Genomic DNA, 17,138 nt, shown 5'->3' on the forward strand with positions numbered 1-17,138 from the left:
TCCGTAATGGACGCCTAGCAAAACGCGAGTACCAGCAATTACGTCTGAAATGCAGGAGCTGTTTTCTCCTGAAAACAGCTCCGTAATTTCAGCCGTAATTGACGTTATCGTGTGTACATACCCAAAGCCTCTACTTCGTCACCAATCCTCGCTCCTCCGTTCCCGACACCAGAAAAGGAGAGGATCCCATCAATAGAAGTCCAGACCAGGCCATAGACCAAAGCAGAGAACAACCAGCAATTTGCCGGTTTAATTTACGGCTTTGTCGTCTGGAGTGACAACCTTCACAGACTGACTGGACGACAAATCATTCAGAATACGGCCGTCTGACAGCAGTTTGTAATCTGGCCATGCCAATACATGGACGTCAATTGGGAAAACATATACTTTATTCTAGTGCATATTGTACTGTACAGTAAATGTTTCCATAGACTTTAGAAATAGAAAGTAAATGCAAATATGTCATGCTTCTTGTACAGAGCTGTCGGCGGCTTCTTCACCGCAAATGCCAGAACTTGCCAGCAGAGGGCTTCTACTTCAGGTGGTGTTTGCCACTCGTCCTTCCGGGGCACGTCACCGTGGGCAGGACTTTTCTGTGACACTGGCGGAATTTGCCATGGAAACTGCGAGGTGACCCGTGCTGTATGACCGGCGGCGGCGGTGGTTCGGGAGAGGGGTAAGTAAGCAGCGGAGGTGGCGGGAAGTCGCTTCCGCGTACTACTAGCAATGTGATGGGAGCTCTGTGGAGTGACGCCGCCGGTCACGTGGTTTGTAGGGCTGCTGTGTATCAGGCCATAGAGGTCTTATTACCGGCTCTTGGTATATAGAGCGGCGGTGGCCGTGCACCGGTTACTATAATAGTTACTATAACACTGATCGTTTCTGACCACTGGAAATTGTCGACTGCAATTTGTTTTCTTTGTTTCTATGGGAAAAATTGACGTAAAGTTGTTCACATTGAAACAAAACAAAACAAAACACTAGCGCATCATTAAAGCAGCGTGTAAATATAGGACGATTTTATGAAGCCGTTCTAGGAAAATACTGGGAACTAAAATACTTTCCCTGTACCGCAGTGGTCTCCAGCTGTTGTGAAACTACAACTCCCACCATGTCCTGGCAGTCTGCAGCTGGAGAGCCACCGTCGGGTATCACTGCGGTACCGCATGTAAGGGCTTGTCCACACACAACGCAATTGTTGCAGAAAATTTCTGCAGCAATTCCGTTGAAAGTCAAAGGGTTTCCGCTGCGGCAAAAACGCACCATTTCCTGTGTTTTTTTGCAGCAGAAAATGGTGCGTAAATTTAAGCGTTTTTCCCAATGTTGGGAGATGGTGACATCTCTGAAAACGCAGCAATTCAGTCCACTTTCCGTAGCAGGAATGGACATGCGTTTTTCCCTGCCGAAATTCCGGATGAGCCCTAAAAGGAAAAGAAAACCATTTTGCTAATTTGAACACGTCACTATGAGCAGTCCTAATGTGTAGTCCTATAATAAATTGTGCGGGGTCTGAGGCTCCTTTCATACTTCTGTATTTCAGTACAGCGTTAAATAACAAGTAATATGGATTGTTTGCATTTAGCTCTATAAAGCCACATTCACATGTAGTAGATTTGCTGCAGGATTTCCATCCGGATTTGCAGTTGGAAAATCCACAAGGAATAAAGTAGCAGCAAAGTGGATGAGATCTGAACTAATCTCATCCGCATGTTTTCCGTGAAGGAATTGACCTGCAGTGTGGAGTTCTATATCTGTGGGACGTCGATTCCTGCTTGCGGAAAGTGCACCACTATGCTCACCTTCCATATATTCTGCTGTTCCCCTGGGACTCCTAGCGTCGTACATATCTATGATGCTAGGAGCCCGGCTCCCTGCAGTGTGTTCGGTCCGGGACTTGCGGCCGAAATACGTTCCGTCCTTTATGGACCGAACATGCTCGTGTGAATCCAGCCTAATTGTGCAAGTATTTTGTTCTTTTTAAATTGTAAGTAAACGTTCAGAAAACTCCTGAGATGTCATAGTGACCTGTCAGAAGTTTTGATCGGTGGGGGTCTGAGCACTGAGACCACCACCAATCACTAAAACAAAGAGGTGGAAGCGCTCGTGTGAGCACTGAGCCGCTTGGCTTCTGATTGGCTTTTCTCGGAAAGCCGAGCAGTTGGTATACGGGCTCACAGACTTTCTATTGAGCCCGTACACTAACTGTTTGGCTTTGCAGGAAAGGCCGATCAGAAACCAAGTGCCTCAGCAATTCACCTGAGCACTTCTGCTGCTTCGTTTTAGTGATGGTGGGGGTCTCAGTGCTCAGACCCCGAGCGATCAAAACTTCTGACAAGTCACTATGACATATCAGAAGTTTTTTAAAGTTTAGTTACCATTTAAGCACCGTTTTGATCCTGCGACGGATCCTATTAGTTTGAGTTCAGACAGAGTCCGTGGCACAATGTATAGCGACGTGCATGTACTCAGAGTCCCTCTGTATGCCGCCATATGGTGCCTTAGTGATGCCCTATATTCTCCCCCAGAAGCATAGCAGAACGCCACTGTTTTTTCTTTTCCCCAAAAGTCCCTCTGTGCCACTGTATGGTGCTTCCATGAGACATTGCATTCTTCTCCAGAATACCTGCATACAACGGCATGTGATGGAGCAATTTTCTAATAGAATCCAGGAAAACAATCCTCTGTGCGGCTCCATATAAAATTGGAGGGATATGAAAGTACATTATGGACCCGCAGCAGCTTAGGGGTACCCTATTATGGATGCATACAAGAAGGATCCATAGCATAGCTTAGTGCGTGAGCCTTTGAGCTTCTTTCACACATTGTTAGGGTCCCTTTAACTTAGTTCACATAGCAGTTTATCTGCAATTTTGGACGTTTGGGTGGTCGTATTTTTCACTGTTGACACCACTTATATGTAATGGTTAGTCCTGACCTCTTGCATAACTGAAGTTTGTTCTGTGACCAGTACACACTGACCTGTCCCTTGTGCACTTACATATGATTTGAGCAACGTCTCCTTCAGTTTATTTTCCTTATTATTTTTTTTTAACTGGTTTACTAAAATGTAAAATGGCCGCAACAAACAAAAATAGTTGTTGATTCTAATTTCAGTGTGATCCATTTCTGACGTGGCACTGTTGTGTGACTTTGTAGTCAATAGAACAGGTATAATCTGCGACCAAGACAAGCTGTCCCTACAAGTGTGAACATTTTTTTTTTTTTCCAGTAACGGAAAACTTCTGACATGCCATAAAAACATGTCAGATGTCTTCATCGGTGCGTGCAATGATAGCTAGAACATAAGGCCTAGTTCACACCACGTTTTTTGCCCTCCAGTGGAGGTATACGTTGGGAGGACTTCGACGTATACCTCCGATGGAAGGCTTCATATATGAAAAGTGACTTCAAGAGCTTCCCAAAAGCTGGAATCCCGGGCTGAGCGCTACCAAATGCTCGTCCCAGGTCTCCGGCCAAGGCGAAACTCCCCGACCTATACTTTTAACATATGCCTGTGATGGATGCCATAGAGTGGCAACGTAATCCTGTGACGGATGCCATAGTGTGGCATTTGTTTTGCAGGATCCATCAGGATGGAATAGCGTAGTCTAGTCAGTTATTCCATTCTGCCAAAAAATGGTCTAATAACGGAGCCCTATGGACACGTTTAGCGTGTACGTCTGGAACTTCCCTAATGTACACGCTAAGCGTAGGGGGGGATGTGAACTAGGCCTAACTGTTCTTTTCCAGAATTGAATGATAAAATCTGTACACAGGAATTTGTACACTGAGAGATATGGTTGTAGCTTCTGAGCATAGAAGTCTATGAAGAGGGGAGGGGAAAGAGAAGGAGGGAGCTGCTAGAGTGAGAAGAGGAGAGACCCACCCACAGAGATGCTGCAGCTGCTGTCAGTGTGTTTTATCTCACCCCAGTGCTGGATTCACAGCTACACTGCCCATTACTGCTGTATAATCTCCTCCATGCTGCAGTTTCTGTATATTTGTATGTCTAATAAGGGAGCAGGATCTCATGGCAGACATCCTAGCAGCTAGGCTCCTCCCCCTCTGAAACGGAGTTTAGAAAATACTGAGAAACGGGATGTAGGCACGAGCGGCAGATTTTGTTGCAGAAATTTTCGGCTACTGAAAATCCTCTCAGTTCTTTTTTATTTTTTTAAACTTTTCAGATACAATTTTGAGACGGAGACACAAGATAGATTGACGTGCTGCAGATCTTAAAATACGCACCACAGGTCAATTTACGTGCGGAAAAATGTTGCAATGTGTAAATGGGATTACTTGAAATCTTATTAACTGTGTTATTACTGTATTACGCTGTGAATTTGCCACAGGAAAATATGCGCGGCAAATCCGCACGTAATACACATCATGTGCATTTGGCCTTATAGGGAGAGCCTGCATGAGGAGAAAACTGGTAAATGGCCAGAAATAGTGTTACATCACATTAACACACACGACCGCTTATTCTGAAAAGTCACTTGAAAAGTTTAGGTACGCCTTAAGTAAAGATCTTTCATGGTAGCTGTTAATTGCAATTTTCAATATACGTTCTGTATCATTTCCTCACAGACTTCAAGATCTCTGCTTGAAGTCATTGCAAAGGAACCTTTATTGTTTGCTCCCAGGGTATAATATTCAGTCCTATTCATGTGATGATCATTCACCTTTGTGTCCATAACATGACCAGGACAGATTTGTATCCACTGGCAGTAAACAATGAAAGTTCCTATTTAATAACAGCAAGCAGAGATTTGAAACCGGAGGAATTGATACAGAAAGTACATTGTAAAATTGTGTAACATTCCATTATATAAAGAATAACATTTATTTGCCGAAACTGGAATACCTCTTTACTAGGGCTGGGCGATTAATCAAATTAATTTGATTAATTCTCCCTCTAGGACTCCCATGATTCTGTTTTTTAACAGAATCCTTGAATCGATTCTTTAGTGGCGCCATGCTACAGGGGGAAGCCCTGTACTGAACAAGACGATGGCTTACGGAACAGCAGTTCCGCGAGGGAGCAGACACTCCTCGTATAAAGTGATAGCACCCTGTTGTAGATGGCCGGGGATTCAGCTCCTAGTGGCAGCTACAGTGGCGATATCTACAAGGAAGAAGAGGGGGGTGCGATCTACAAGGGGGGTCGGGGAGAGACCTACATGTGGGGTTGCTATCTACAAGGGAGGAGGTGTGCTGCGATCTAAATGGGCATAGGGGTGCTATCTGCAAGGGTGTGTGGCACTGTCACTATATGTAGGCACTGTCACTATGTGGGCACTGTCACTATATGTGGGTGACCAGCCCTACTCTTTACCATTTACCTATAACCAGTGTTATTCAATGTTTCTAAGCCAAGTACCCCCTACTCAAATTATATTAAAGGGGTTTTCTGGGCACAGGACATTTTTTCATACTGATGACCTATCATGTGGATAGGTCATCAATATGAAAAACTGTCCCATGCCCGGACAACCCCTTTAGGGTTAATGCGCACGATGCGGATTACGTGTGGTTTTGTTGTGCGGCAAACCCGCAGCATAATACATTACCAGCATAGACCATGAGATTCCAGGAAATCTCATGTACACGCTGCAGTATTTTCTCGCACGTAAATTGTCCAGCGAAGTGGATTTTATAATCTGCAGCATGTCACTTTATCTTGCGTTTCTGCTTGTGAATTCTATCTACCTAGTGCAGAGGAAAATTGCACCAAAACACGCAGCGTGAAAACTTCGCTCTATACGCATCAAAACGTAAAAAACGCACTGAAAAACGCACCTTCATGTGCGTTTTTTGCCTGCAAACTTCTTGCGGTTTTGCTGCGTATTTACCTCAACGAAATGTGTGCATGTAGCCTTAGAGTACGGCAAAGCCTATGATCATACACTGTGCTGCACATTAAGCACCGTATGAGGACAGTTCCAGTACCCCCTCAGAGACATGGTGTGCACCCTGTGGGGTACACATACCATAGGTAGGGAATCTAGACGCTATACCTATTATTAGTGTAAGGCTGGGTTCACACGACCTATTTTCAGGCGTAAACGAGGCGTATTATGCCTCGATTTACGCCTGAAAATACGGCTCCAATACGTCGGCAAACATCTGCCCATTCATTTGAATGGGTTTGCCGACGTACTGTGCCGACGACGCGTAAAATGACTGCCTCGTCAAAGAAGTGAAGGACACTTCTTTGGACGTAATTTGAGCCGTTTTTCATTGAATTCAATGAAGAACAGCTCTAAATTATGTCCGTTAATGACGCCTCGCATAATGCCATGACGAGCAATTACGTCTGAAATTACGGAGCTGTTTTCTCCTGAAAACAGCTCTGTAATTTCAGACGTAAATGCAGTTTACGTGTGCACATACCCTTAGGGTCTTTACGTTCTCAGATTTCTGCAGGTAAAAGAACGCTGATCGACGATGTAGCATGGCGCTCGTTTTGCCCATTTACATGGAGCAATCCTGATTGTTTGTCCCCATACATTTTGCATAATTGTCGGCAGCACGTTCACTGTTTAGACGGGGAGATGTGCTGCCGACAAGGATGATTTTTACTGCTGCTTAAAAGATGTGATCAGCAGACAAATGAGCCGTTCCCCCTTATCGTCGCCTGATCGTTGGCCCGTGTAAAAGGGCCTTTAGTTGCCCTGTGTGTATTAGCACTAGAGATAACATTGCAGGTCTATCTGCGGGGAGTGACTTTTATCAGTTTAGTTTGTGTTACCAACAAATTTGCTTTAGGCTTTTATAGATTGATATAAACACATGGGCAGCCAGCCATAAAGACTTTACAGCCACTTCAATCACTCCCTGGGCAATTTAGTTTCTTGAAGTAATGCGTTTTGTATAGAGATCAGTACACAATCCAAGAAAAGAGGCCGCACTCCAATGTAGTAGAAAAAAATCCAAAAAGTTTATTCACCCAACATACAGGCTGGTTGGGTGAATAAACTTTTTTTTGTTTTTTTTCTATTGCATTGGAGTGCGGCCTCTTTTCTTGGATTGTGTACTGACGTTTGTATGAGGTTTTTGTCAGGATTCCTCAGTCTAGCACCCACCAGTTTCTGTCAGTGCAGCTCCTATTCCTTGTCTGTCTCTTATGTATAGATATGATATTACAACCTTGTATAATAGGCCTGATACTTGTAAATCTCTGGGTGATGTAAACAATCGTTCCTCTACCTGATGCAATTCATTACTTATTCAGTCTGGACAGTGTGAGTGGTATTGCCATGTGGCTCTGACCCGAGAACTATGCGTTTTCGTGGTACTATCTCACATACTGTTGTACAGTTAGTTTCTGAAGTACGTTAATAAGGTGCAGCAAACAGATAGTCAAATGTGTCATAATCTATTCTGCGAGAGTTATATATGTCAGGAGAAGATAACGGCTCTGTAGATGTGGCATGCCCTTGTTATTATGATGCTCGGACAACACAGAATACTAGTGCGATCATGGTGGATTGCCACACAGGTCATGCATACTTCTGGGGGTTAGATATGACCATTTTAATTAATAATTTCTAGGTTCATCATACATTTCCTTGTACTTGTAATACTCCCCTATTTGGGTCGGTGGGGCTATATTACTGTTCTTCCTGATCTATGAATGAATTGACAGAAATGCAGCATTATCAGGCGTGCTGTGCCGCTAAAGCTTGACATACATCTGACAAATTACATTTCTGACTCCGAGATCTCAATTAGATTTGTTAAGGCCGGTATAAAGATTTTGCAGGTAATGCAATTCCCATCAACCTCCGTAGCTCCCATCAGTGGGCACATCGCTTTTAATAAACTTTTATAGTCAACTGTTAGGGTATGTTCACACGCTAGCTGTCATTTACGGCTGAAATGACAGCCTGTTTTCAGAAGAAAACAGCTGCGTCGTTTCAGCCGTAAATGCTGCTCCTCGTAATATACGAGGAGTCTGTGACGCTCGTATATCTTGAGCTGCTCTTCATTGAGTTCAATGAAGAACAGCTCAAATTACGTTGCAAAGAAGTGCCCTGCACTTCTTTGCCGAGGCAGTCAATTTACGCGTCGTCGTTTGACAGCTGTCAAACGACGACGCGTAAATTACAGGTCGTCTGCACAATACGTCGGCAAACCCATTCAAATGAATGGGCAGATGTTTGCCGACGTATTGTAGCCCAATTTTCAGACGTAAAACGAGGCATAATACGCCTCGTTTACGTCTGAAAATAGGTCGTGTGAACCCAGCCTTACTCATTTTCTCCTTGTTATTGCTGTTACTGTTATTTTAGGGAAGTGCTTTCTGCATTGAAACACTCGATTTGGTAAACTTCTAAAAACACATTTTGTAATTTTTGTAAGAAAGTGTAGAGTAAGCAGATTAATGAGTATTGACCACCCTAGAGAATGTTAATCGCTGGGCTGGATTATAATATATTCCATTCTCTACTAATACATGGGTCTCTGTGGACAATGGGTCGTGATGACAAACAACATACTTGATCAGCACTCGCTGTGAGCTATACCTAATATGTTCTTCGTTTTTAGTTGATAGTTATGTGCTAATTTATCTTTAGGTTGTATTGCTACCTACCATTAAAGAGAACCGTTCACTACCCCATACATGTGCAGCATGTTATAGGCACTGCTGCACAGACCCCGGGGCACTTTGTATTACCTGTATAGCCTTCGCTGTTCTGGAGATATTGAATCTGTCATTTTTGGCGACCATTATGTAAATTAGCCCCATTAATGTCAGTGGGGCATTCCTGGATATGGAAAGGGATACTTTGCGCTCTCACACGGTCCAATCAGCTGCGGACAGTGTCAGACCAGCTTCTGCTGTGTGATCGCTCTTGCGAGATCACACCGTCTTCTCATCACTGGCTGTGATATGCATTTTCCCTTAAAATTAAGAGGGTTAGGTGGGGACCGAAAAGTATTAGCAGTGTACTGGCTGCTGTATGTGAGTACACTCGCTAATATACATTCCGATCCCCCGTCACGCTGATTATGAGATTTGAAAAGATTTTTACAGCGCTGGCAGGGGAACGGAATTCTAGTGGCACAGGCTTTCTTCATGACGACACGACTCATCGTCATGTGACTGGCCCCACTGTACTCTATGTAATCTCTGTACTACTGCTACAGCGATTACATAGAGTACAGCGGGGCCGGTCACATGACGAGGAGTCGTGTCATCATGAAGTTAGGCTGTGCCATTGGACTTCCGGTCCCCCGCCAGTGCTGTAAAAAGCGACTAAAATCTCATAATCAGCGTGACGGGGGCTGGAATGTATATTTGCGAGTGTACTCACATACAGCAGCCAGTACACTGCTAATACTTTTCGGTCCCCACCTAACCCTCTTAATTTTAAGGGTATGTTCACACGAGGTCATTACGTCCGTAATTGACGGACGTATTTCGGCCGCAAGTACCGGACCGAACTCAGTGCAGGGAGCCGGGCTCCTAGCATCATAGTTATGTACGACGCTAGGAGTCCCTGCCTCGCTGCTGGACAACTGTCTCTCGTACTGAAAACATGATTACAGTACGGGACAGTTGTCCGGCAGGGACTCCTAGCGTCGTACATAACTATGATGCTAGGAGCCCGGCTCCCTGCACTGTGTTCGGTCCGGTACTTGCGGCCGAAATACGTCCGTCAATTATGGACGTAATGACCTCGTGTGAACATACCCTAAGGGAAAATGTGTATAGGCAAGTCAGATCCGTATTCAGTTGATTATGGCTCCCATCTACCTAAGTGTGTATGTACTCACAGAGGGAAAAAACCAGGAACACCACATCGATAACCAATTACATGTCTAAGACACCCCCACGACGCAATGGATTAGTTGTCTACTCCTGTTCTCTTCTCAGTATACATAACTTATAAGAGTATATGGCAGTCACCTTAGACACAGAGTTCTGGAAGATCCTGCTGCCAAACTCTGTTTACAGACAACTGAAACCTAATAATCCTCGCTGCATCTCCTGCTGCCCTATTACACAACTATTACAGCTATATCTTTTATATATTTTATTTCATGCATTTTCCAGGAAGGATTTTGGCCTGTTTGACTATATGAGAAGATATTTAGAGATGCATGTCTGAGGTTAATATTTGTATAAATAGTAAATCTATTCTTACAGCTTGTCAGGCACCGGTAATCTTCACTAGAACTAGGAGTCTGTTGTGTTCTTTGTTAAGCTTTATTTGACAAGTGTCACAATCCATTTTTTGTTCCATTTGGATTATTAGCACAGCGGACCTGGCCAGCACAGCATATTCAGTGGACAGATCTGCTTTAAATGTAATGCAATAATAATAATGTGAATTATTGAAGGGTTGTCGAGTATTAGAATAAAAGGGTCGTCTTGTTTTCCAGAAACGCCACCACTTTTCTCCATGGGCTGTAGTAGGCGGTATTGCAGCTTGGGTCCAATCAAGTGAATGGGGATGAGCTGTAATACAAGACACAGCCCATAGTGGCGCTGTTTAAAAAAAAAAAAAGCCCTGTGTCTTTTTCAGAATTTCCTGGTACCCATAAGGTTATACATCTTGAGAGATATAGTATATTGTATTTTGTGGTTTGCAATGCAGGTTTCATGGTAAACTTCTTCATTTCATACGGATTTCATACAGTGTTATCATGTAATGATATTGACTATACTTGTCGCTGTTTTTTTTTTCTTTTAGTTAATGTGGCCTATTCAAAAGAAAGCGAGTCACCCGTCGCAAGTGCCACCATGTCTGACCAGAATTACCGACATTTAGATGGTAAGTATTATTAGCAAGTCGCTGACTGTAAAAGGGCTCATATTTAGTGGGGTTCAATGGGCTAGTGTCCCCCACTATCACTACCTCTTTTTATTAGGGTCACTAGGGTTATGCCTAGCTCCTCTACCTTTTCCCTTGTATTACACTTTTCTATGTGCCTTCTTAGATGTCTGTGTACACGGTGATTCACGACACAAGTGTGTAGTAAATAAAGGTTTATTACCAGCACTAAATCATACTCCGTTATCAAACACAAAATGCATATATTCACGGTATAGTATCAGTATACTTCAATACATATAATAACTATCAATATGTACTAAATATACACTACACGTGGTACAATATATCAACAACACGTTAACCGTACTCGTACAATCCTATACTAGTACCCACTCATGTACCAAGATTCAAGTTTAAAATACAATACACTCACGCTTGCTTCTATGTCTACCCCAAAAACATACCAATAGGGAATTTAGATTGTGAGCCCCAAAGGGGACAGTAAAAAAGAGGACCTCTGTACAGCGATGCGTAATATGTTGGCGCTATATAAGTAACTGAAATAAATAAATGTCGCACCCCCACCTGTCTCTAACTGTCCCTGTTACTAATGGGTAGACTTTTGTACGGTTGGGGTTAATAGAGAGGTTTGTCCAGGGGAAGTGAAGGGTTAAATAGCAGGGGAAAAGTGTAGTCTAGCGAAGGTAAATGGTTAAGTACTAGGGGAATGTGCAGGTAGGTAAAGGTTTAACCAATGTTCAGGCTAGAAAGGGTTAAACCAGGGGAAAATGCAGGTAAATAGTTAAAGACCAGGAGGGGAGGTAAAGGGTTAAATCCGGACCAGGGGAATGTGTAAGAATGTGCTGTGCAGTAGCTCTGGATTATTTAAATCCTCTCCGTGCACTTCTGTATGACATAACTGTGCCAAACTCATGCACGTGTGGGGGATGGGGGGGGGGCGGTGGGAACCTTCTGTGACGTGGGAATGCATCATAGGATGTGTCCGCTGTTTATGCCCCCCCCCCCCTTCCCGGTGGTTGGGCGACAAGATGATCAAAGGAAATCTTCTCCTCCTCCCAGATTGTAAACAAGACATCGCACCTGGCTGGAGCCAACTCTTATCTCATTACCTGGATCATTTTCCCATGGACATATGTCTGATGGGACAATAGATACATATATACACACATGCGTATATAAAAATTTACATAAAATGCTTCCCTTTACACTGATGTTGGAATCGGTGCTGAAAAAAATTACCCAAATTTGCCCCCCACCCCCCATTCAATGGGAGGCCAAGGCAATTTTTTTTTCCTGGGCGGCTTTTGACCTCTCGCCAAAAATAAAGCTGCATGCTCTTTCTTGGAGCGGTTTCCACTTCTGACCTTCCATTGAAATCAATGGGAGGCAGAAAAAACTGCGGTGCTCATTCAAAGTTTTTTTTGCTGCAGTTTTTCACCAAAACTGGTTTTTGCATTTGATTTATTTAAAAATGCTGCACCAAACATGAAAGAGGAGTCAAAAAACGCTGAAGGAATTTTGATGCAGATTTTTTCTGCCTGACAAAAAACTGTGAACTGACCCTAATCCTCATAACCATTATACATATACTAATGGGACAAGTTCTTGTTGTACCCAATAGAGGTTGCTTTAATCTGACACAGGTTGTGGTATGGATGGAAAAAGCTGGGGAAACCCTGCTGAGAGGCCTGAAATGGCCATACAAGCATGTGAGATGTCACATGTGGGTGAGTGTTATCAATGGAGCACAAGGACTAGAATGGCAATGAGAAGGGTGTTTTCTACATGTCTGCCCTGAAAAAGGCTAATCCTCTCCTAGCAGGGTTTGCATACTTTTGATAGCAGTTTTATCTTACAATGGCTGCACATTGTAACCCTATTACACAGTACAGTATCACCATGTGATAATATACATTTGCCATGCTGCAGCAGATAATAGTAAGCACAATCATATAAAATATCGATGAAAAAAATAAATAAAAAAATATATATAATATATTTTGCGATTGAAGCTACTTAAAGGGAACCTGTCAATCGTATCTGTGCAATTCCCTATCACAGATGAAGTAGTGGGTTCACTTGATCCCTGTGTGAATTGGCGAGTCAGACTGGCGATCAGGTGACTGCATGGGGGATCTGAACACAGGCTGTATTTGAATAAACGCTTGGGGAGAAAATATAAAGTACATGTGTACAAGATACCCATTGCTGAGAGACAAAAGAATAATATTATTCATTGGAGTGCTTCTGTAAGCACTGCCAAAGGGCTTAAAGGCTATGTACCCCTTTTTCTTTTTTTTTTTTTTTTATAAAAATGTCAATCAGTGTGTTTGGTGCAACTTTCTAAATGCTTTTTATGAAAAATTATTTTTTCTTTTTGAGATACAGCTGCTTTGTATCCTGTATACAGAGCAGCTGTATCAAGCACTGAAACCTGTATCACGTATTCCTTTGCTTCTCATGCTGTAAATTGCTGACACACTTGTAGCGGCACTTCACAGTATTACGGCCTTCTCTTATTCACTTCAATGGGAGAACTCCGTAATACTGTGAATCGCCGCTACAAGTGTGTCGGCGATTCAGTGTGAGCAGTGACCGTAATGAAGGGAAAGCAGCGCTCGTACGAGCGCTGAGGGCCCTTCAAAACAGCTGATCAGCGGGTGTGCCGGGAGTCAGACCCTGACCGATCCGATATTGATGGTCTAGCCTGAGGATAGGCCATACATTTTTTGGTACTGGACAACCACTTTAATAGATAGCTTTTGATATTGACATATTATTTGACATAAATTTAAAAAGCTCAGTTTATGGCCTTCATAAATTATCTTCGTCTTTGTTTTCTAGAAAGTGTATCAGGAGATAATGGATCCAAACCAGACATCAGTGATGGTAGTATTGAGCCAGTCATTGAGGGTGAACCATTTACAAGCTATTTTGATGAGAAAATACCCATCCCGGAAGATGAGGTGGTAAGGGACTTGGAGAATACATAGATGGGAATGCTTGTTTTATTCTATCTATTTTATGTTGTTGAATGATTATTTCTCCTTTATGCCCCCTATTATGAATGCTTCAGGAAAAAGTAATCTATAAACAAAATGTTATGTTAGGCAAAGGGAAGTCTGAGGAAATGTATACCGCTTTTTTTGTTGTTGTTTTTTAAGTGTTTCTGTATTTTATAAATTCATATCACCCATATAAGACAGAAACTACCCACTTAATTTTAAAAGGGTTTTCTGTTTCTTATGAACTTTTTTTGTCTATGCAGAAATAATATCAAAGTAATATAATAAACTTGGCACTATACTTCCACAGTCTCTAGTGTGACCTTGTTTAGTCTTTGGTCACGTGATCTCATCTGATCATCACATGACTGCCACATTCCAAAGGTGACACATTACAGCACTGTTATAGTTGACAGAAAATGTGGCCTTTGCACAGGGACAAGGGGGAGCAAAATTATGATGGGTAATTTATGGATAAAGCTCTTTTCCCATCAAGTCTAGGGGACTACATTTGGCGCATACCCTATGGAAATAGAACGTAGAGTCCCAATTTATGCCACTGTATGCTTAACAGTAGCTTATGTCATTCATAATCCCCCTAGTCAAAGAACTTATACTTCACAGTACATTTTTTGTTGCAGTAGCCGACTGCCACTCATGGTGGAAAGCTACGCCGTATACCTACCTGGTGGATGCCAAAAGTACATTCTTGTGACATACATCCGGTCTATAGTAGTCTACTGTATCTATTCAGTGTATGCACCTTGATGTTTTGTTTTTTTTTAGCAGAAATGTACCCATCAGAAATTGAGTATGGCAAATATGCAATAACCGGTGCAAATTCTTTTTTTTAACTGAATTGTAGATATATCTGTGTATTTATACATATATAATGTACATGTAATTATTATACTTCTTTGTATTTATTTTCTTTGCAGCACTCTTGGTTCAGTTTCCGGAAGCTGTGGGCCTTTACTGGACCTGGCTTCTTGATGAGCATTGCCTATCTAGATCCAGGAAACATTGAATCTGACTTGCAGTCTGGCTCTGTAGCTGGCTTCAAGGTGAATAGATTTCTTAAGTTCAAAGAGAACCTGTCAAATCTCCTGGAATGTCTGTTTTAGTAAATATTTGTATTCCTCGTTAAATAATAATGTTGGATCTTTGTACCGTTTCTATGTTATTCCTTCTGTAAATGTATGAATAAATTGACTTTTCAAAGAAGAGAAATTTTTCCTCAGCACATCCACAAAATATGGTATAAAAAGAGCTTTATTATGTTATCTTTAAAAAAAATCCAGTTGGAACACAGGTAAGTCGTGTCACAGCTTATGCGTTTCGAACAGAAGTGTTCTTACTCATGAGTAAGCCTCACAATAGACTAACACTTCCTGTTCCTTAGAGATCACTTCTCACCATCCATCTCTTTATCACAGGCAGGATTACAATGAAGGGTAAAACCAATATACAGTGCCCACCAAAAGTTCCGGAACACCCTCATAACTTTTGAACGGCTCGAGGTAGAGGGTTGAAATTTGGTGGGATTTAATGGGGTCATAAAATCTACCAGTCAACGCAAAAAAAAAAAAAAAAACACCCCCTGGTGGGCGGTGGGGTGGGCGGGGACAGCAAAATCTTAAATGGCATGGGTGGGGGGGTCGAGTCGGGGCTCATTTGAAAGCTATTTAACGTTAAAGTGATCATCTTCATTATCGGCTACCGCCGGTGTTAGCATTACCCATGTACTGTATGGGTAAAATCCTAAATGTGTGTGAGTTTGGGAATGTCACGTCAAGGTGACTTCAAATTACGTATTATTACAATCGGCCTCGGTGATACAAAATGGACCTTGTCTGCGATTGTAACATGATTTCATGTGTACACATTTCGGTGGTCGCTTGTTTTGCTCCACTCAAGATAGATGTATGAGGGTTATCATGTACAGTGAGCAGAACGGGTTCCCATGGTCCATGTGGCTGTTGTATTCCTAAATGCTGTTAACAGCAGCTCATGCAAGATAGCTGCTCCCATAATCATGTACAGAAATAAAATAGAATAAAAAATGTACAATCAAAAAATAAAAACAGATTAGAAAAAAAAAAGATACATTCCCTTTAATGGAGGGATTCCAGTTTTTAATAAAACTGACACGCCAGGAGAGCTGACTGGTCGTCTATACAGCTATTTGTAATTATTTACCCCTAAGGCATTTTGATGTTATATAAAATGTAATACAAGAATAACATTTAGTTAAAATATAACAAGCTAAAATTTAAAGGAACACTAAACACAGAAAATACACATAAATTATAAAATGTAACATCTTCCTCTACTTTGATAATATTTTGTCTCATTGCAATCAAAACTGAGAAATACTTAAAGGATTCACCTGTATGTCCCAAGTGATCATCTATCTTCCCCTCTTCTTCCTCCTCGACACAATCCTGTGTTTGACTGTAAGACTACTGGCTGCATCAGGAATCTCTGCCCACTGCTCTGTGGGCTATAGGAGAAAAAGAATGTTAAACCCCATTCCCTTAACTGGTTCCCGACCGCTGGCTGTATATTTACGGCCTGCGGTCAGGGTCCTTAAAACCCGAGCCATAGACTTTTTACGGCTCGGGTTTTAACTTGCTGCCCGCGCGATCGGGCAGCTGAATGTCGGGTCTCCGGCTGTCAGTGACTGCCGGGGACCCTGAGGAGAGGATAGAAGCAGCTTTCACTGCTTCTGTCTTCTCCGATGTGTTTTTACACAGCGTTCAATGAACGCTGTGTATAGGAATAGAGACAGCAGCAGCGGCGCTGTCTCTATTCCTCCCGGTGATCATGTGACAGGTCACATGATCGCCGGGTCCCGTTAGTGACAGACTGCTGCTGGGTCTTACAAGACCCAGCACAGCCCTATTAGTGACAATCGTCACTATGAGAGGGCTGATTTCCCCTGTAACTGGGGCTGCTGTGCAGCTCCAGTTACAGTGGAAAAGATGGTGTAAAAGAAAGAAAAAATATATATAAAGTTCCCCAAAGGTCTTTTTTGACCTTTGGGGGACAGACCATAGTAATAAAAAAATAATAAAGTAAAGTGCAAAAAAAAATTAAATAATAAATACACATAAAATACCCACCCCAAAAAAAACATGTTCCCCCCGCCAATCATTGTTGTAACGCTAGCGCTGACCCAATTACCCTAATATAGACATGTAATATATTAAAATTTACGGTAGACAATGACGATCACAAATAAAAGGTCTATTTTAGGTTAAAACTATGTTATTACCCCAAAAAAATAGCTGAAACGTAAAAAAGCTTATTTTTTTACTAT

At 42.3% G+C, this 17,138-nt stretch overlaps 1 protein-coding gene across 2 annotated transcripts in view; it reads left to right on the top strand.

Moving 5' to 3' along the window:
- Positions 1-492: 492 nt before the first annotated feature.
- SLC11A2 (solute carrier family 11 member 2) overlaps positions 493-17,138 on the top strand; it is an 80,118-nt gene continuing 63,472 nt past the window's right edge. The window contains exons 1-4 of one of the 2 annotated variants that reach the window (XM_075851946.1): positions 493-676; positions 10,707-10,787; positions 13,656-13,780; positions 14,755-14,880. In XM_075851946.1, the coding sequence (XP_075708061.1) occupies positions 10,757-10,787; positions 13,656-13,780; positions 14,755-14,880 (282 nt within the window). In that variant the 5' untranslated portion in view covers positions 493-676; positions 10,707-10,756. The remainder of the gene's footprint in view (positions 677-10,706; positions 10,788-13,655; positions 13,781-14,754; positions 14,881-17,138) is intronic. The other variant, XM_075851947.1, reaches the window with a different exon arrangement.

This window comes from Rhinoderma darwinii, chromosome 2 (assembly GCF_050947455.1).
Source record: "Rhinoderma darwinii isolate aRhiDar2 chromosome 2, aRhiDar2.hap1, whole genome shotgun sequence".
NCBI lineage: Eukaryota > Metazoa > Chordata > Amphibia > Anura > Rhinodermatidae > Rhinoderma > Rhinoderma darwinii.